Genomic DNA, 18,911 nt, shown 5'->3' with positions numbered 1-18,911 from the left:
GAATGCCTGTTTTAGCTGTAGCACATGGTAGGAGCATGGGGTTGCACTGAACTTTCAATCCACACAGATCCATGGGAGGTGAATAGTTGGTATCCTTGTGTGTTTGTGACAGTCATTTGTGACATTGTATTTCAAAAGTGCTTTTATTTCAGCAGTGAGCCATTCTGCCCCATAGCTCATTACATCTTGCTTGGTCTTGATCTGCTTTTGTGCCAGGGACTGAGCTGACTTTCAACTACAATCTGGAGTGTTTGGGAAACGGAAAGACTGTTTGTAAATGTGGTGCCCCAAATTGCAGTGGCTTCCTAGGAGTACGGCCAAAGGTATGATGTCTCCTTTAAGCATTTGTTCTTCCACATCACCTTCTTTCATAGACATGCATCATTTGTTGCAGAGATCTTAGGAAGGGTAACAGTGTGGCCATGAGAACAGTGCTTGAAATGAGCTGAATATTCAAGTTCCCATGCTGAGAGAACAGATCTTAGACCTCAGTTATACAAATTGCTAGAAATAATGAAAGGAAATTGTATTTTACACCAAAAGAGTAAATGAAAGATTTTTTTCAGAATTTTCTGTTTATTATCATGGTAGTTTCCATGGCACTAGAGGAGCAAAGGACAGGCATGGGAAGGAGTTCCTTTGGATAACCAGGAAACCACAACTCAGCCCATTTCCCAAAGTAGAGGCCTGAGTAAATTGTGGGCATGCATGAAAGGCCAGCAAACTTGCATTCCTTCAGACTGGAGGTGCTTTATTCTACATCACCATCTTTGCTGCAATAAGAAACTTTGTTTTTTTTCCTTCTATTAATTAAGCAACTGAAATTTACACATCAGACAGGCATAAGAAATGCCATATATATAGTAGAAAAATCACTAGCTTTTAGAACTCGCTGGCTTTTGAGAGCTTCATTTTGTAACTGCAATGTTGCAGTAACAGGAATTGATTTCAGTTACCTCCTTGTATAAGCTGGTTCTCACTGGGGAAAGGAAATTACAGGAGCAGTTGGCCGAGTTCCCAGCTGTCACCAGCAAAATCCATGTCTCAGCTGTTGGATTGTTTCAAGAGCTTCACCAAATCAGTCTGTAATCCCTCTGCTCTGGTATGTGGATACTGGTGGCTTACCCACAGTTAAGGGTCAAAAGCCCTGTTAATAGATACGGGAGGTTTTGTGAATTCTCCAGAAAAGTTAATTCCTCTGCAGAACAAAGTTATGATAAAAAAATATAAATAATTGATGTGTTAAGAAGTTGCCGGGTGAGCTGAATTGCACATCTGATGTACTTAGTTCCTTTTTTAGGGGTTGAGATTTAAAGTTCAATTGATTTTGTGCTGCTCCTGTGTTACACATGGTTTGATAGTAATTTTTACCCTGAAATTGTAGGTTGCATCATGGAAATCAGAGAAAGGTGCCCTTTAGTTGGCATTAATGTTCCATTGTGATGCCTGAGGCGACTCACTCTATCTTGATGAGATGGGCTAAGAAACAATGCCCAAGAAAACAGTACCGTGGGGGGTGGGGGAGTGGTTTTCTTTTCTTTTTTTTCAAATTCCTCCCACAATAGATGCATTTTTAAGCTTCCTGAAGATACAGCAAGACAAGATTATGGTGTAGCTCAGTCTTCAAAGTGACCTTGCTAACTGGGACTGGGGAAGAATGCTTGGAAGTCTATTGTATTGAAGTGTGAATCCCTTGGTCCAGCTGTTAGACCTTGCCTTAGACATTCAAATTAGCTGTGAAAGGTTTTTCTTGTTCTCTTTGTGGTTAAAAAGCCGAGGTACTAGACGCTGATAATAGGTGGATTGATTTCACTGGCTGCATTTTCAGTGATAAGAAAGGCTTTACTGGTCCCCATTGTCAGTGTGAATGGTGGTATGGAAGGAGAACTATCCACCGGTAGAAGGGAAGGAAACAATCCAGAGCTGTAACTCCCTAGTGGCAGGACAGCTGGATAACCACTGTTGCCCAATTATAAAATTGTAGGTCTGCAGACAAAGGTTTTTAAATGTTTTGTTGGTTTTGGGTTTAGTCTTCATATGAGAGCGATGAAAATAGTGCCCAATATTTATGCAGAACAAAGGATGCAAAAATCGCCTTGTAGGTGTCATCTCAGCACACAGATGTTTTGTGCCAAGAACCCATTATTTGGACATAGATATGTGAAAAATGACATAAAATTTAGCTCAGGTCTATTTAGATAAACTGAATGGATAGTGCTTGGATAAGGTCACTGATTGGGGACAATTAACATCATCTTTGTAGAGTGCTTGGTACAGTGGGAGGCTTAGCCTGGAGAGGATCTCTGCTAAGGAGGTTAGGAGTGGTCTGAAGAACTAGTCTGAAGGGAAAGGCAGCCTTTGAGGAAGCCTTAGGCCAGAGAGCACTTAAACCATTTATATGCCAATCTGGGGACCAGTTGTGGTTATTTCATTACTACCTGTAACACAGTTTTTGGAAGCATGGTAATATAATTGTAATAAAAGGGTGTTGGAGAGGATGGGGCTGTTACAAAGGAGTAACTGAGTATAACTGGGAATGGGCTGGAGTTCAGAGATTCAGTACACCAGAGTACAGAGTGCACACCTGAAGGGTAATAGAAGCAAATCTTCCATGGTCACGAGCAGCAGTGGAAAAGAAGCTGTTGAGCAGTTCAGCTGCTGCAGGACTGAGCTACTGTTGTGATGTAGTTGTGAAAAAGGCAAATGGTGGCAGTGCTTTGGGAGGGAATTCCTATTCTTTTGGAGAAGCGTTGATGTCATTGAACACAACATGTGAGGCATCATCTGAAGTAGTGTGTTTGGGAGAAATAAACTCCCTAGGGGTAGAGAAAAGCAATTAGGAAGACTGAGGGTGCAGACTGTAACTTTGGTTTATGAGAAGGAGAGTACGTCCCTGTGCTTACTTCAGGGAGAGAGGAAAAACTGTCTGGAAAAAAGCAGCATTGACATGAGAAAAATACAGGTCTAAACTGATCACAGATAAATGCAGACTGAAAACGGGAAGAGGAGTGAGGAATGTCAAGAAGTGCAGGAAGGCTTCGGAGGGACTCTTCGTAAGTCATGGATGCAAGGAGATGAGACTGCTTTGAGGGCATGAAGCATGTGAAAGGTGGCACAAGCTCAGTGACATCAGGCAGCCCCTGGCTCCTCATTCTGCTGTTGCTAATTGTATATATCCCACGTTTAAACAGGCTTTGGTGCAGGGTTTCCAGGCTCTTAAAGAGAACTATTTGCTGTAGTAGATTGGTTGCCAAATATTAAGAAGTATGTAGAGATCCTACATACATGCGCTTTCAGGTACAGCGGGCAGTGGGGTTTTTGTTTGCAGGGTTTGCAGTTACCTCCGCTGTAGCAAGAAGGGAGGAGATGGAAGGGGCAGAAACCTGCATTAACTGACATTGTCTCACCCACAGAGCCAGCCCAACCTCAATGAGGAAAAGTCCAAGAAGCTAAAGAGACGCCCGCAGATGAAGCGCAGGTCGCAGGCGGAGGTGATGAAGGAGCGAGAGGACGAGTGTTTCAGCTGTGGAGATGGAGGGCAACTGGTTTCTTGTAAGAAGCCAGGCTGCCCCAAGGTGTACCATGCAGACTGCCTCAACCTGACCAAGAGACCTGCAGGTCAGTGCTCCGCATGGCTAGGCTCTGCTTGGGTCGTGGTGTTGACTCGGTGTCCCAGGTGCTGCTCATCACCTTGCACTCACTTCACAGCATCTCAGGGTTTAGAGAAATCTTTCTTACATGGTCCGTATGATACAGCCCTAGTTTTCACCCCAGTGTGCCTGCAAAAAAGTGAATTAATTGCTCAAGGGGCACCTGGTTCTTGCCTAAAAATGGTACTTATGAGCCGACCCCATCCTTGGGGCCTGGCAAAGGACAGTCCCAATGACAGCTGAGATACTGGTTCCTCAGATTGGCTATTTTCCCAAAGTTGAAGGCCATTGAGTGAGTTGAATGGTGTAAGGAAAAGCACTGGTGGAAAATAGGAGTCACAGAAGAATGTGTTAGATGTCTGAACAGCCATGAGTTCATAGTAAAGGAAGAGAACAGTATCAAAGCATCTCCTAGTTTGTGGTGAAATGGGGGCAGAAATTTGAAATAAAAAGAGAAAATATTCCAAAAGTACTTCTGGTTGGGTACAGACAAAGAAACAGGCTCTGTGTATGAGTGATAAACCAGCTTTGAGTTCACTAATAGGTTACTAACAGGAGTTTCTGCAACCTTTAATGAGTGTTCAGGTTTAGCAATGCTCAAAAAGTGAAAAAGTGTGACCCGAGTCTTGGTAGTCCAGTTAGCCTGATGTCTGCCAGGCCAGGAGCATGGGAAAGCTGATACAGCATCAAGTTCCTGAAAAATTAAATGGTAAGAATATAATCAGTACTAGATGACAATTTTTTAGGTACAGTAACTCATCAACCCTAATTTAGGAGCTTTTGCTAAGATAATAAATTTGGTTAATACAAGCAACTGCATTAAAATAATTTGTTTAGGGGGTTGTAAATCTTTGATTCAATACTGAAAGCATTGTCGTAATTAGAAGCTCCATGTGCAGCTCTGCAGTGTTTCTGAACCCACTGGAGGCAGGTGAGAAACATGGAGCTGAGTGAGCTCTGGAAGTAACTGTCAAGAGAGTCTCACTGCACTACAGGGAGCGAGAACTGGGTGTTCAGCATCTCTAGCCGTAACTTGGCAAGAGGTGTAGGAGGGCTAGTAGAGTATTTTGTAGCTGACAGAAATTATGCTGTGTGTTAAGTCTGGGGGAGAATAAGGCGTTTGTGTGGAAGAGCTTGGGTTGCTCATTGAGCAAACACTGTAAAAGCCAGTGGGAGTGCAGGTTATTCCTATGGAACGTCAACATTCCAGGTGAGGGAGCCCTGAATATCACCTTCCTGTTTATTTTCATGTGCTAAAACAGGGCTCTGTAACATCCTGGCAGGTTTTCCCCTGCTTCAAAGTCCCCAGTAAAGGAGAATCCCGCCTTTCCCTTGCTTCCCATTTGAAACGTTTCTCCTAACAGCCTCATTTGAACAAACAAAGGTTTGCCAGCTCTCCAGTATCCAGTTTTTTACATACTGGAAGGCTGTGATCTCTCTTAGTCCTTTTCCAGCTTAAACAAACACAGCCTCTTCTTGCAGCTCCTGTTCTACTGTTCTTGGTCTGCTCTGGACTGTGTCCCGTTTGTCTGCACATTTTTAGACCTAGTAACTTGATTTTTAGCAGCATTGCAGCCAAGGCCTTGCTAACCCCAGCAGAAGAGAGTAACATAGTTCGTGTTTTAGAGAAGGTTTCTCAAGAAATGAGATCTGACTTGTTTTGCAAAAATAACTTTTAATGTTTGTGATGTCTATGATTTGCCCTTTCATCCTTGAGTCTTTACGCTGATTGCTTTTCACATACTTCCTTTCTTCCTCCTGCAGTCCTGCTTTGCATTAGTCTTTATTTAATTGCACTTTTCCTGGTGCAAGAGCATCTGTCCAGTTTAAATTCTGAGCCTATCTAGCTGCATATCCGCAGTCCTTCACAGTCCTGTTGTTATCTGCCCGTTTCTGCAAGACTCTTTGCTGTTCTGCTTCCAGAAATGTGAATTCAAATACAGACTAAAATAGACTCCTGCAGGATGTCACTGAAAATGCCTCCTCAGTTTGCCAGGAGATCATTAATACCTGGGTTTTTGAGAATAACTTTTCAGTCAGTTGTAAGCATTTTACTCCTGGGCTGTTATTTTTATAGCCTGTTCCTTAGAGTATCGTGCAGGACATGAAAGGTTCAGCACTTTTTCCTGCAAATGTTTCCTCTGCCAGGAGCATTGCTGTGGAGTAATTGGAATTTCCTGCTTGTTTGCATCTTACTAATTGTGCGATCTTGCTTCCAAGAGCTCCTGGCTGTCTCTGGAGAGGCCGATTATTCATTAGGCCTTTTATCCTGTCAAAGACCATTAGAGTGGTTTGATAGGATTTATCTTTCCTGCAGTATACTGGCAGCTTTTGACTTTATTTTTCCATCCTTACAAATGACCTCTGTAATAATAGCCTCAGAGTCTTTCCAGTGGCCAAAGTGACTGTTGAGTGTGGCTCTCTGGAATGTTGATGGTGTGGAGGGAGCAGCAACAGCCTGTGCTGCAGCACCATGAGCCTGGAAGGGGTAAACCATATGTAGTGTTAAACATCCCTGCTCTGAAAAGTGCTGAAAAATTGGAAGAGACATAGAAAAGTGATGTACCTATTTTGGGACTGGAACAGAAGCCTTGGACAGGCTTCAAAGGAGAGGAAGAACATGCTGCATGTTGTCTTCAGCCCTGGGGGAAAATCAGCATGAGAGAGGGGAGTGGAAAACTGATGTTGCACAAGTGCATTGAGAGATGCGCATAGCTACTCAGTGCCATGCTGCAGTCGTGCTCTCTTCCAGCCTCCCTGGAAAATGCTGGTAGCCAAAGCCACAGATGCATGGGCCTGGTTCAGGGAGGATGGGAAGTGCTCTGGCCAGACTGGTGGTGCAGCAACGCTCCATCACTTGTGCTCTGAGCATTTGCCTGTGTGAGGGCTGCTCCCTAGGAGCTGTGCTTCCCTGCAAAGCAGGGAGCCGGGTGGGCATGGAGGAGCATGGGGGCAGGAGGTGTATTTGGAGGGGCAGCTACACTGGTCCTATGGGGAGAGGTCAGGAACTTGGCATCCTGTAACGTGGGTGCAAATGGTCTCACTGTTCCTGGTGTCTGTGAACTGGTGAGAAGCATTTGGTAGAGACAGCAGCAGCCTTGGGTGGGAGAGCAGGGGGTTGAAGCAGTGAGGTCATCTACAAGTTTAAGAAGCAGCAATCTCTGAAGTGTAATGTTTTTTCCCTGTGTGATGGTGTTGATAGTGGTGGTGAAGAGATTCAGTGTGAACATGGAGCTCCTTAGGAGGGAGAAGCTTGGCTTTGTATTAAGAAGCAAGTTTATTCTGGCTATACACAGAGGTTAAGGAAAATGCCTCGGGTACAACAGAAACTTACTCCCTTGAGATCACTGCCCTCACTACTTCTCTCTGATAAACAGGAAGGCAGGTCATTGACCCAGAATAGCAAAGACTTAGGTGAACCTGACACATCTGTTTTAAAAAGTCCATTGGATGTACTGTACAGATACCACTGTTGCTGGCTGGGGAAATCAGAGACACAGAGATATGCAAGCTGGGTGGTGTCTACTCTTCTTTAGGCACCTGAATTGGTTAGTGTCATGCTGGAGCCAGATGGGCTTTTGGTCTGCTATGGCATGGCTTGTGTTTGTCAGGAGTGTCATTGCCCTTGTTGCTGCTGAAGATGCAGGTTCCTGTTAACTGCCCATCAAACCTGGGAGCTATGGCAGAAACTAAGGAGGACATGTAGAGGTGTATGGGAGTATTACAGGGTGTTTCCACTCTCCCTTAACTGCTTTTGCCTAAGGTCTTGTCTCTTCCTGTTGTACCAATCCTAAGGTACCTTTTTCTTTCTCCTGTGCTGCAGGAAAATGGGAGTGCCCATGGCATCAGTGTGATGTGTGTAGTAAGGAAGCAGCTTCCTTTTGCGAGATGTGCCCCAGGTCTTTCTGCAAGCAGCACCGAGAAGGCATGCTCTTCATCTCCAAGCTGGATGGACGTTTAAGCTGCACAGAGCATGATCCCTGTGGTCCTAACCCTTTAGAGCCAGGAGAAATCCGTGAGTTTGTGCCTCCCATAGAAGACCTGACTAATGATGAGGAAACCCAGCCACCGGAGCAGCCACCTGCAGACACAGACCTGAGCATTCAGCCTCTGGACAGCCTACCTCAGTCTGTGGCCCTCAGACTGCAGTCACCAGAAAAGCCCCCCGCTACCTTAGCACTAAGGCTGCCGTCATCAGACAAACCCCCCACCACCCTAGCCCTGAGGTTGCAGCCGTCAAACAAGCCCCCTACCACGCTGGCCCTCAAGCTGCCTCCACCAGACAAACCACCCGCTGCCCTGGCACTGAGACTGCCACCATCAAATAAACCCCCCACCACCTTGTCACTGAGGCTGAAGCCATCCAACAAACCCCCCACCACCCTGTCACTCCGGCTGCAGCCTTCAGACAAACCTCCCACCACCCTGTCACTCCGCTTGCAGCCAGCTGACAAGCCCCAGGCTGCCCTGTCCCTAAGGCTGCAGTCAGAGAAGCAGCCCATCATCTTAGCACTGAAGCCTCAGCAGCCTGACAAACCTCCCACCAACGCAGTGCTCTGGCCGCTGGATGAGTCCTCCAGTGATGCCTCACAGCCTCATCTGCCCAGCACATCCCCAGGATCTCCTCAGTCGTCAGACGAGTCGCTGGTTACTGCTGGTGCCCTGCAGCTCCAGCTGTCAGATGAGCCTCCTGCCACCCCTGGAGTTTTGGCGTTACCAGACGAGTCTCTCCTTGACACCAGGAGCCAGCAGCCAGAGCTGCTGGATGAGTTCCCTGCTGAATGCCTGCATCCTCAACTGTCGGACAGACATCTTGCCACAGCAGGGACCCTGCAGTGCCAGCCAGTGGATGAGCCTTCTGTGGCTGAGCAGATTCAGCTGCTGGGCAAAGCTTCTGCCCAGAGTCTGCAGACTCAGTCTGTGGAAAAGGCTCCCAGCTCTGTGGTGTCACAGGTGTCAGCATTGGAGATGGCTCCAGCTCCTGGGGTGCTGTGGCCTCTGCCCATTGAAAAAGTCCCTGGCTCTGTGGTCTCACGGATCCTGCCCATGGAGAAGGCTTCTGGATTGGTTGTTCCACGGCCCCTGCCTACAGAGGCTTCCTTCTCCGGGGTAGTGCGGGTTCCAGTCACAGAGAAGGCTCCGAGCTCTGAGGCATCCCGTCCCCTACCTCCAGAGAAGGCTCCTGCCCTGGGTATGTCACGGACCCTACCCACAGAGAAGGCTCCCAGCTTAGCGGCGCCGTGGCCCGTGCCTCTGGAGAAGGCCACTGGCTCCCGGTCGCCGCACATCCTGCCCATGGAGAAGGCTCTCAGCTTAGGGGCCCTGCGCATCCCGCTCACACAGAAGGCACTCACCCCCGGGGTGCTGCGGCCGCTGCCTGCGGACAAGGCTGCTGAGACCGGGGCCCTGCGGGTCCTGCCTCCAGAGAAGGCTTTCGGCTCTGGGGTGGCTCGGCCTCAGCTCCTGGAGAGGCCTCTCACTCTTACAGCCCCGTGGCCCCAGTCGTCGGACAAGCTGGCTGCTGCCGTGGCTCCTCGACCTCAAGTCTTGGACAAGCCTCTGGCTGTGTCGGCTCCGAGGCTGTTGCTGTCAGAGAAGGCGCTGCGGCCTGTCGACCAGAATGCTCAGCTGAAGGAGAGAGGAGCTCCAGCGGTGGAGCTCAGTCCCCAGCAGAAGGAGAGGACTATGTTAGCAGGCGAGCAGATCTCTTGGTCTGCTGGGAAGGCAGTGCTGCATGTCGGACAGGTACCTTGGCCTACAGAGAAACTCCAGATGCATGAGCAAACCCACTGGCCCACTGCAAAAGCCCTGACGCCTGCAGAGCAGCCCCCCAGGACAGCAGAGAAGCTACCGGAGCCAACCCTTCAGCCCAGCTGGGAAGTGGCCTCAGCCCCAGCAGAGCAAACCCCTTGGACATCAGAGAGATTGTGTGTGTTTGAGCAGACCCCTCGGCCAGCCAGGGAAGCGCCATTGCCCCCGGAGCAGATGCAGTGGCTTGTCACGAACGTTCAGACTATTGACCAGATTTCTTGGCTGAGTGGAAAACCACAGACTCCTCGGGGGCAGGACCCTTTGCCTGAACAAAACACAGCGCTAGCCCGTAACCAGGATTCTGTCTGTCGTGAGTTGGCCAACTCAGAGCCAAAGTGAGGTTGGTGAATATGGGAGGCAGGTTTCAGTCTTTCAATGTTTAGGGAGGGGGAATCTTTATTTTGGTCTTTTGTTTTTTATTCACTTCCCTGAGCCCAGCCCCTAACCCATGCACATCCTATCCATATTCTCCTGTGACACGAGCAAGGACATTCTCTTAAGTCTGAGTGTGGCCCAGCCAAAGGAAGAGAGCATCTGTGACCTTTTCCTCTTCCTTTTGCAAATGGTAACGCTGAAATAAAGAGTCCGCTCTGGGTAAAAATCTCCAGTTCCATTGAAATGGTCACATTACTGATGCAGTGTGTTTGAGCTCCAAGTCTGATTCACAGGCGGGTTCCCAGGTACAGCCAGGGGCCTTGCTCTTCTTCCTGTATTGAGAGTCAGGCTGCTCTGGGAGTGGAGCTGTTTCAGGATCAGGCCATGAGCAGTCAGGTGTATGTATGCTCTTGCTAGATTCTGTAGCAACAGAGAAGGGGTTTATCCATCGTCTGCCCAGGTCTCTGTCCCTGCAGGGTGTTGCTTTGCGAGGTTTGTCCGTATGTTCACTGGGACGTGCTGTGTGCGTGGTTCACTGGTGGACAGTTGTCATCTCCAGTTGAGCTGGGAGAGGAGTGCGCTGCACTCGGTAGGTACAGTTTACTCCAGCAATAGACAGTATCTATTCAGGCTCCGTTGTACACAGCTGCAAGTGGCCAGGCCTGAGAAACGGAGAATTTGAAGGAGACCAGGGAAAAGAGAGATCTTGGAAGAAGTCATCTGGCACTTTCTTCATCCTTGTGTCTTAATCCTTAAGCACAGGACACGCGGAGTGTTTCCTGCACTTGAAAGCATTGTGACCTATAAAGCAGCAGTAGCAGAGTAGGGCAGAGTGGGTTTCCCCAAGGTGCTAAGCACCACCCCAGCAGGGTGGTGGTGCTCCCTTTCAGATTCCCATCCAGTCTCTTCTTGTGTCATCACCGTGAGCCAGCAGACTGAGCAGTCTTTTCTCCCCTTGCCCCAGACGCTTTCAAGACGTGTTCACAATCGTACCTGGTCTTCGCAGCAGCAGGACATGCTGCCGAGCTGCATAGGAAGCCTGTACCTTTCGCTACGCAGTGTGGAGGCAAGGGTGCTGTAGCTGTATCAAGACCCATCTCAACACCATCCCCTTGGGTAGCTTCTGGTTTAACTCTTCTACAACCAAAGGAGACTTGAATTAACTGGACTGTGTGTGCGTGTGTGTGTGTGTGCGTGCGTGTGTCCTTCCAACTGAATAGTTCTCACACTGGAACACGGTGGGCTTCAGCAGCTGGCTGGCTTTCTTCTTTCCTCTTCTCCCTTTTCCAGTTAAGGAGATGCTTAGTACGTGGTGGTCATCAGGCTGGTGCCCCAGACTAGGCCTGCTGAAAGCTGTTCATTCAAGCATTGAAGCAGTTCACTTGGCCATGGTACTCGTGGGACAAGCAGTAGAGTCCCAGGGACCTGCAGAGTGGCACCTTGTGACTTCCAGCACCCAGAGGCAGGAGGAGGACGGGCTTGGCCTCCCTGGTGGCACTGCTCGGGCTGGATGGGGCTGGTGTCGTGCCAAGGAAGCGCTGCTGACCGGCACACGCTGCTGACCAGCGCACTCTCCCACTCTCACAACGCATTACCTCTGTGGCTTGTCTGAGCTCCGTGGATCCAGGCACCGCAGCTTCGGATCTCCGTGCCCACCGCCAGACCCTTGTGCAGCTCCAGTGTATCCTTGTCCTTCCAGGCTGATCTGCGGGTCTCTCTGTGGAAAGAGGAGCACTAGCTCCAGGCTGACCCTCTCCTTCTGACGTGGGAGCAGATCTTTGTTCCCACCTGGCTTGCAAGTGCCTGCTGCTCCCAGAGCAGATGGTCACGAGCTTTGTGGTTTACTATGAAGGGAGGCAGGCACTTGTACTGAGACAAATCCCAATCCATTCTCCTTTTCTGATGTGTGCACCCCAAGACAAATGTCCTGCTGTTAAAGCCTGTGTGCGCTGGGCACGAAGGGACATTACCAGTGCTATGGTGCATCTCTTCTCTAGTCCAAATCATTTCAGATCCTTTGTAGAATAGCTAGTGACTTCAAACAGCTTTATGGCTTATGGAAACTTCCTGTTTGATGTTGGGTTTTTTTCCGGGAAGACTGGCAGGTCAGTTCCTGCTTGCTGCTGAAACTGGGGAAATGCAAGCAGCTTGCGTTTCTGCGTGACTCCTGCACAAAGAGAATCAGGACAGCTCCTCAGAGAAGAGAAATCTAAGGGCATTCATTAACTCTTTTTAAACAAAATTTAAAAAGAAAAAAAAAAAGGCGCTGATGTTCGGTCTCTTCAGTATTTATCATGTGTGAGAAGGAAAATAAACCTTGACTTTTCCTTTATAGGCCTTCCTGTGAGCTGGACTTAGTCATGTAGATTGTGTCAGTAGGGTTACCTCCGTGCCAGCCGCCCAGCCAGCTACAGCTGTAACCAGAAAGGTGTCTGCGCTGCTCTGTCCACCTCCGCTTCGCATTGTCACGTGTTCACTAGTTCCTTGTTCCATGAAAAAAAAATAAACTGTGAATATTTTTGGTGCAGGCTTTTTTAAATCTGTAAAATGGAGACGTTCTCTTCAGTGCAGGTTTGAAAAAATCCCTTCTGTCAATGGTGTGCTCGCTGTAGGGTGAGGTTCGTGGCAGCAGTGGCCTTTCACGCAGCAGGCTCTTCCCCAAAAGCTTGTTCTGAACAGTGAATGTGGATTGAACCGTTGCATGGCATTTCAAACCCACAGCCTTATTCCTCATGTCTCTCTGTACCCCACCTCTCTTCTTGTCTCCCTCTTGCCTCTTCCATGAGCATCCAGGTTTTTGGCTTTTACTGCTTTTCAGCTGCTGTTGGGAAGTTGATTTCGGCGTAGCTGCGAGGCTGCTCAGTAAAATTGGCATTTGGAAACATCATTGCAGGGGGAAGCCAGTGAGCTGCTTTTCCTTCCTTGCCCTCGCTGGGCCCCTGGGCGATGCTGTGTCAGATCAGGAGGGCTTTTCAGGTGCACCCAGGGCTTGCAAGAGGAGTAGTGGTGCTGTGGTGGTGGCTGGCTGTCCTGGGCCACCTCAACAGGACCAGCAGGGCCTGACCAGACATGGAAATAGGTCCCAGCAGCCCTGCCCTGCCTGCCTTCAGCAGCAGGGAGCATGAGCCAAGGTACAGATCTGGGCAAGAAACCCCCCACAAAGGAAACGTGGGCTTCTGCAGCACTTGAGGTGATTCATGCTGTTCGTGGCTCCTTGGAGGAGGAGAGGGCGATGTCTGTACTGAAGTAGTTGGGTTCCTTCCTGCACTTTGCTGCCTTCAGAGTTGAGCCACTTTGAATCACGGGGGTTTTAAGGTAGAAGAACGCAGCAGATTAACACATACTCTCTGCAAACTGCTCCTGCAGGAGAGGAACTGCTGCAGCTCTGCTCAGCCTCCCTGAGCCCTCGCCCTGGGCTGGGCGAGCTTTGCTACAGCTCCATGACCAAGGCCGTGGTGTTTTTCTGCTGTGTTGGAGGGATCTGATTGATCACTTGGCCACTAACAATCAGCAGTAATCGCACCCGAGGTGTGTGAGGTGACTCGTGTTGATTCACAGTTGTGGAGAGTTATGGAAGAAGAATCAAGGGTGTCATTAGTTCTGCTCAGAGCTCTGTCTCTTTCTCTGCTGTCCCAGGAAGGCTCAGGGGAGAACTTCTCAGGCTTTTGAGCTCATCCCTGCTTTAGGACTGGCTCTGCTTTACCAGTTCTGAAGGGGATGAAGGGTTTGTTCTGCTGGTCAACAATCCTGCTCCGAGCAGAGGGCTGGGGTCCCTGGCTGTGGCCTCCATAACACAGCAGGACCTGCAGTAGTGGTGGATTTCCATACAGGGCAGGAGAGTCCCAGCTAACACTGGAGATGGAGGAGGGCCTCTGCCAGCCAGAGGCAGAGTGAATCTAGGTGAGTCTGGCAGAAAAGAGACCACTGTAAGGGATAATCCCCTCGTGCACATCTTCACATACCACCTAGCTCATGGTAGCTTGCTTTATTGCTGTTCTCAAGTTAAAACTCTTTGTATTCAACAAAGTAAACCTCACAAGAACCAGATTCACTTCAATGCACAAGGTATCTGGGTGGTACTGCAGGAGCAGGCATTGTAATTCAGGGTCAAACCCCCTGCAGGCAGAGGCTTGGCTTTGAAAGTGGCTGTGGTTGAAACTCCAGAGCTGAGACGGTTGGATCTGAAGGACAGTAACTTATTAAGGTGAAATGATGTGGACTGAGGATGCTAGAAGAGCTTCAGCTCAGTTTCACAGAATGAAAGGAAGAAAAAGCAGTCCTAACCCTGATGCTTCTCGGCAGAGGTTTAACCTGAACATGCTGTGGATGTGCACTGCTCCTCCCTGACACCATAGCCAGCATTGGGACAAGGCAGGGGGAGTTTGGGAAACCTCAGACCTTCAGCGCTTTCCATTTATTTTTAATTTCAGCCTTAACTTCTGATTTTGCTTGGTGTTTGGAATAACCATAATTGTAACCTGCTTGTAATGTGCTTTGCCCTAAATTACCGATGAGGCTTTTCAGCCTTTGCCAGCCAGTGAGTGTTAAAGCAAAGTGGCAAACCCTGCAGCTACTCTTGAGAGTACACAGGGGGCCTGGGCTTTGTGCTGACCCCTCCCCTGTGATAGCGGTAATGCTGGTGGCAGCATTTGCAGCCAAGGCTGTGCCTCTTGCAGCAGCACAGCTGGGCTGACGGGTGCTCGGGGCTCAGGATATGGGATGCTGGAGCTTGGGGACCACGCCACCACTTGCCTGGGAGTCTCGCCTGGGGGTGGCAGTGCCCTCGCTTAGCAGGAGCTGGGAAAAGGCAAGATTTCCACTCCAGGTGGAAATCCCTGGGTGGGATTTTCCAGGTGGAAATTCCAGGGTGGAAGCCCCTATGGCACTGAATCTACCTCCTAGGGAAATCTGAGAAATGGGTGTTGCTATGTCCTATTTCAAGGTAAAGTTTTAATCAGTTTGCCCTTGGCGAAGCACTTGGGCTATTGTGGTGCTATTGTAAACCATCGGCAGCTCAGCGCGGTAGGGCTGAACTTGGCTCCAGGCCCACAGTGTGGAGGTTTCTTTACCAGTCGAATCCCATCCCAATAGCTGGGGCTGGGCTTCAGTGTCTGTGATAGAAACAGGATGAGGCGTGACTCGGTTCCTTCAGTTCAGGATGGTTTTGAGACTCAAACCAGTGTGCTAGTGGGCCCCATGGGCAGAGGGAGCAAGTGGAGCCACGTGAAGCAAGGCAGGCATCCGCTAACTGCATGTTCTTTGTGTCCGTTTGGTACTGAGCTGGTTTCAGGTTTTTATTGGTTTTTGTTTTTTTCCTTTCTGATGTTTCCAAGTTGTTGACTTCAAGGAACTGGGGTTTGTGGATTTTTTTTAGACACTGGGAACTTGTTATAAAGCAAAGCAGCAGCACCAGGAGGCTCAAGGCAGAGCACGGCTGGTGCTGAGGCTGGGAGGAGGTCAGATGTGTTGGCAGGGAGCAGCTCTCCCTGTGATGGGCAGAAGCCTTTCAGCAGCAGCTCTCCTGGCCCTGTTTAACCGCGGTGCCAGGTTCACCACCCCCCAGCCTGCTGGCCAACCGTGTCGGATACCGCACCTGGCTTCGTGTCCCCATCCAAGCTCCGGTGCCACGTGTGCTTGCTGGGCTCCTGGCGGCCGGCTACGCTGGGGGCTTCCAGGGAAGTGGGCCATGGGGGGAGTCACCTGTAGCAGCAGCGTAAGTTGTGCTGAGGCCGTGAGCAGGATTGCTCAGAGGAGTGGGGAGCCATGGTGTGAACAGCCCCACGCTGCATTCCTCCCCTCGGAGGTGTGCTGCCCATGGGGTGTTGGCAGGAGGGATTTCACCTGCAGGGTTCCATCCGGAGGAAGGGCAGTGGGTGCTGAGGTGCCCAGCTTGAGGCAAGAGACTGCCCTGGCTGGGATTTGTTGGTCGGTTCTAAGCAAGGATGCCAGAGTGGGTGAGACCTACATATTTCTAGCATGTATGTTATTTTGGGAAGAGGGAAAAGGGGAGAGTCTTGGACCATTGATTACTTTAATTTTGCTCCCCTTAGACTGGTGGCTGTGTATGTGAAACTTACAATGAAAAGAGGGTTGCCCTGCCCAGGTGCTCCCAGAACATGTACTGTAATTCTTTGTATATAGAAGAAAAATTACTGTAAAGTAAAGTTTAACTTTACTCTCGATGTCTGCTTGTGGTTTGTCTTGGTGAATGGGGGGGTGTGGGGAGACCCCAGCAGGGATGGGAGAGCCCTGGCACTGGCTCAGACCACAATGCATTTATTTACATCGTACATCTCAAGAGAAGACGCTTAAATAAATCTGCAAAGAATCGGGCAGCATCTCCAAGAGAATAAGTTAACGGCCACGGCTGGGCCCCAGCAGTGACCTGAGGAAGCAGCTCCTGCAGTTCCAGGTGGCAGGGAGAGGGTCCCCGGGGATGCCGGCTGCAGGTCCCAGCACCACAGCACAGCCTCTGCTGCTCAGAGCAGTCCATGTGGCTGCTGCCACATTGCAGAGGGGCCCATACAGCTAAAACACAGCAGGTAAAAAAACGGAGCCCAGCGCACACCGGGCAGCAGCAGTGGTTCCCTTCTGGCAGGAGGTGTCAGTGGTGGCAGCAGCTGTAGAAGTAGGAACCGCTCCTCTGGCCCAAGTCGACACCCTTGTCCTCTGGAAGAGAGCAGGGGCACAGGCTGCCGGCACATCCACACCATGCGGGAGCCTGAACGCTGCCAGTCCTGGATCTGGGCCCTGGCAGGTCTCAAAGGGAGGGGTTTGGTGCCCTGGCAGGGCTCATGGCCACGGCACAACCCAGGGATAGAGGTGTCACTGCGGTGAGCACGCCTGGACAGGCCTGGTGCAGAGCTGAGAGCCGCTCCCATGGCCCAGCAATGCTGACTGCCTGTTCAAAGGCCACTCATGGCTGTTAGACGGACAGGCCAAACCTGGCCTGAGCAGGGATCTGGACACCACAATGGCACCAAAGCTCCATGGGACAACCCCCAGCACGGAGCCACAGCACTAGTCCTCTGCCCCTTCCCCAGGAGGACGTGCACCCCCTGACATGGGAGAGGGTGCCCGGGGAGGGCTGGGTCCTGCCTGCTCACCTGTCATCACCTGGAAGGTGGTGAAGTGGACGTAGTCCTCAGCCACCTTCTGGAACAGCTCATCTGTGGGTAGAGCGGGCAGGGTGGGTGCCAGCAGGATGGGTGCGGGCAGCCCCTGGCCAGGCAGAGCCCAGGGTACAGCCGGCAGCAAGAGGCAACTCACCCACACTCTGTCCCGTCTTGCTGGAGGTCTCGAAAAGCTCGGCCTTGATCTCTGCAGTGAGGGCCCAGGTTAGCCCCTGCTATAGGAGCAGGACACGGCCACACAGGCTCAGTCCCCCCCAGAGTCAACCCTTGGGCACGATGGCTGCTGGCAGGAACCCAGGGCAGGGCTCCATGCTCCTGTCCCCTTGTCCCCGCTGGCTGCATGCCTGCCCGTGTCAGGACATGCCATGCCCAGGACCTCACCATTCAGGGAGCCTCGGCACCAGGCGCCCCCGGATCTGCTGCGGATCCAGGGTGAGGGCAGAGCCCCTCGCACCTCCCAGCCGGAGGCAGCAGCTCCATTGCTCACCCGCTGCCCAGCCACCAGCACTCCGACCCCACGCAGAGCCCGGCCGTACCGTCAGCGTAGTCCTGCACATCGTGGAAGTCGACGCCCCGCTTCCTCCTGTCCTCCTCCAGCAGGTCGCTCTTGGTACCGCACAGGTAGATCCGGCAGCCCTGCGGCAGGCAGAGGGATGGCAGGGACACGGTCGTGGCACCGCCGCCGGGTCCCGGCCCCTCGGTGATCCCCCCCGGGCCCGTTACCTCCTCGCAGTTCTGCAGCTCGTTCACCCAGAACTTGGCGCGCTGGAAACTGCCGCTGTCGGTGAGATCTGCGGGAGAGCGTCAGGGGCTGCCCGTCCCCTGCCGGTGCCGAGATCCCCAGCCCGGGACCTCCGCAGCCACCGGCTTCTCTCATCCCTCGGCACCGTGCCCTTACCATAGCAGACGATGGCAGCCCGCGCCCCGCGGTAGTAGATGCGGCTCATGGCCTCGTACCGCTCCGAGCCGGCCGTGTCCTGGGGGCGACAGGGGAACGATCAGCACGGGGGGTGGGCCTACGGGTCCCCGCGCCAGCGGAGCGGCACTGGGGGCGGCCCCGGGAGTTCCTCCGGGGTGCCGGTACTGCCCGCTCTTACCCAGATCCCCAGGGTCACTGTCTGGTCCCCCACAGACATCACCTTGGCCACGAAGGCGGCCCCGATCGTCTGGAAGAGAAGCAGGAGGAGCGGTGGGGAACGGCCCGGGGACACCGGCCCGGGAACACAGGGGAAACCTGGCCGGGAACACAGGGGAAAACCGGGCCGGGAACACAGGGGAAGCGGCCCGGGAACACAGGGGAAACCGGCTCAGGAACACAGGGGAAGCGGCCCGGGAACACAGGGGACACCGGCTCAGGAACACAGGGGAAGCGGCCCGGGAACACAGGGGACACCGGCTCAGGAACACAGGGGAAGCGGCCCGGGAACACAGGGGAAACCTGGCCGGGAACACAGGGGACACCGGCTCAGGAACACAGGGGAAGCGGCCCGGGAACACAGGGGACACCGGCCCGGGAACACAGGGGACACCGGCCCGGGAACACAGGGGAAACCTGGCCGGGAACACAGGGGAAACCGGCCCGGGAACACAGGGGAAGCGGCCCGGGGAGTACGGGGAATCCGACCCGGGGGGACGCGGCAGGACCCAGGCCGGGGACACGCGGTGGGGACCCGAGGGGACGCGTTCGCGTGGAGCGCCCCGCGCGTGCCGGTGCTCACGTTCTGGTAGGGCCCGGGCCGGAAGCGGCGGTGCGCGCAGCGCTCCACCAGGCTGCTCTTGCCCACGCCCTCCTGCCCCAGCAGCACCACCTTCGCGTCCACCCGCCGCCCGCTCATCCTCGCGCCGCCGCCGCCGCGGGGCGGGGCCGGCACCGGGGCACGGCGGAAGCGGCGGGGCCGAGCTGGAAGTGGGGGGAAGCGGAAGTGCGCGGCCGGAAGTGCGC

The 18,911-nt window shown here is 52.1% G+C and overlaps 2 protein-coding genes across 4 annotated transcripts in view; one reads left to right on the top strand and one right to left on the bottom strand.

The window, feature by feature from the left end:
• The window catches only part of NSD1 (nuclear receptor binding SET domain protein 1), a 65,912-nt gene extending 49,894 nt beyond the window's left edge, over positions 1–16,018 (top strand). For all 3 annotated transcript variants that reach the window (XM_061456735.1, XM_061456736.1, XM_061456737.1), the window contains 3 exons: positions 217–323; positions 3,414–3,618; positions 7,474–16,018. In XM_061456735.1, the coding sequence (XP_061312719.1) occupies positions 217–323; positions 3,414–3,618; positions 7,474–9,800 (2,639 nt within the window). In that variant the 3' untranslated portion in view covers positions 9,801–16,018. The remainder of the gene's footprint in view (positions 1–216; positions 324–3,413; positions 3,619–7,473) is intronic.
• Positions 15,990–18,879, bottom strand: RAB24 (RAB24, member RAS oncogene family). Its single transcript, XM_061456740.1, has 8 exons — positions 18,688–18,879; positions 18,067–18,135; positions 17,868–17,946; positions 17,693–17,760; positions 17,506–17,605; positions 17,106–17,156; positions 16,943–17,005; positions 15,990–16,505 (listed from the first exon to the last, which is right to left on the bottom strand). Exons 1-8 carry the CDS (start codon positions 18,802–18,804, stop codon positions 16,441–16,443), a joined length of 612 nt encoding a protein of 203 aa, XP_061312724.1. The 5' UTR covers positions 18,805–18,879; the 3' UTR covers positions 15,990–16,440.
• Positions 18,880–18,911: the final 32 nt, after the last annotated feature.

Source organism: Pezoporus flaviventris, unplaced genomic scaffold, assembly GCF_033815535.1.
Source record: "Pezoporus flaviventris isolate CSIRO_AGI_PZ_B2104156 unplaced genomic scaffold, CSIRO_AGI_Pfla_v1 ptg000023l, whole genome shotgun sequence".
Lineage (NCBI taxonomy): Eukaryota > Metazoa > Chordata > Aves > Psittaciformes > Psittacidae > Pezoporus > Pezoporus flaviventris.
This window is presented reverse-complemented; position numbering and strand designations above follow the sequence as displayed.

Coding starts and splice junctions, on each gene's coding strand:
- RAB24 (XM_061456740.1), bottom strand. CDS start 18,804: ATGAGCGGGCGGCGGGTGGACGCGAAGGTGGTGCTGCTGGGGCAGGAG. Junction 17,761..17,867: donor GGCTGCCATCGTCTGCTATG/GTAAGGGCACGG, acceptor GCTCTCCCGCAG/ATCTCACCGACAGCGGCAGT. Junction 16,506..16,942: donor CACCTTCCAGGTGATGACAG/GTGAGCAGGCAG, acceptor GCTCTCTTCCAG/AGGACAAGGGTGTCGACTTG.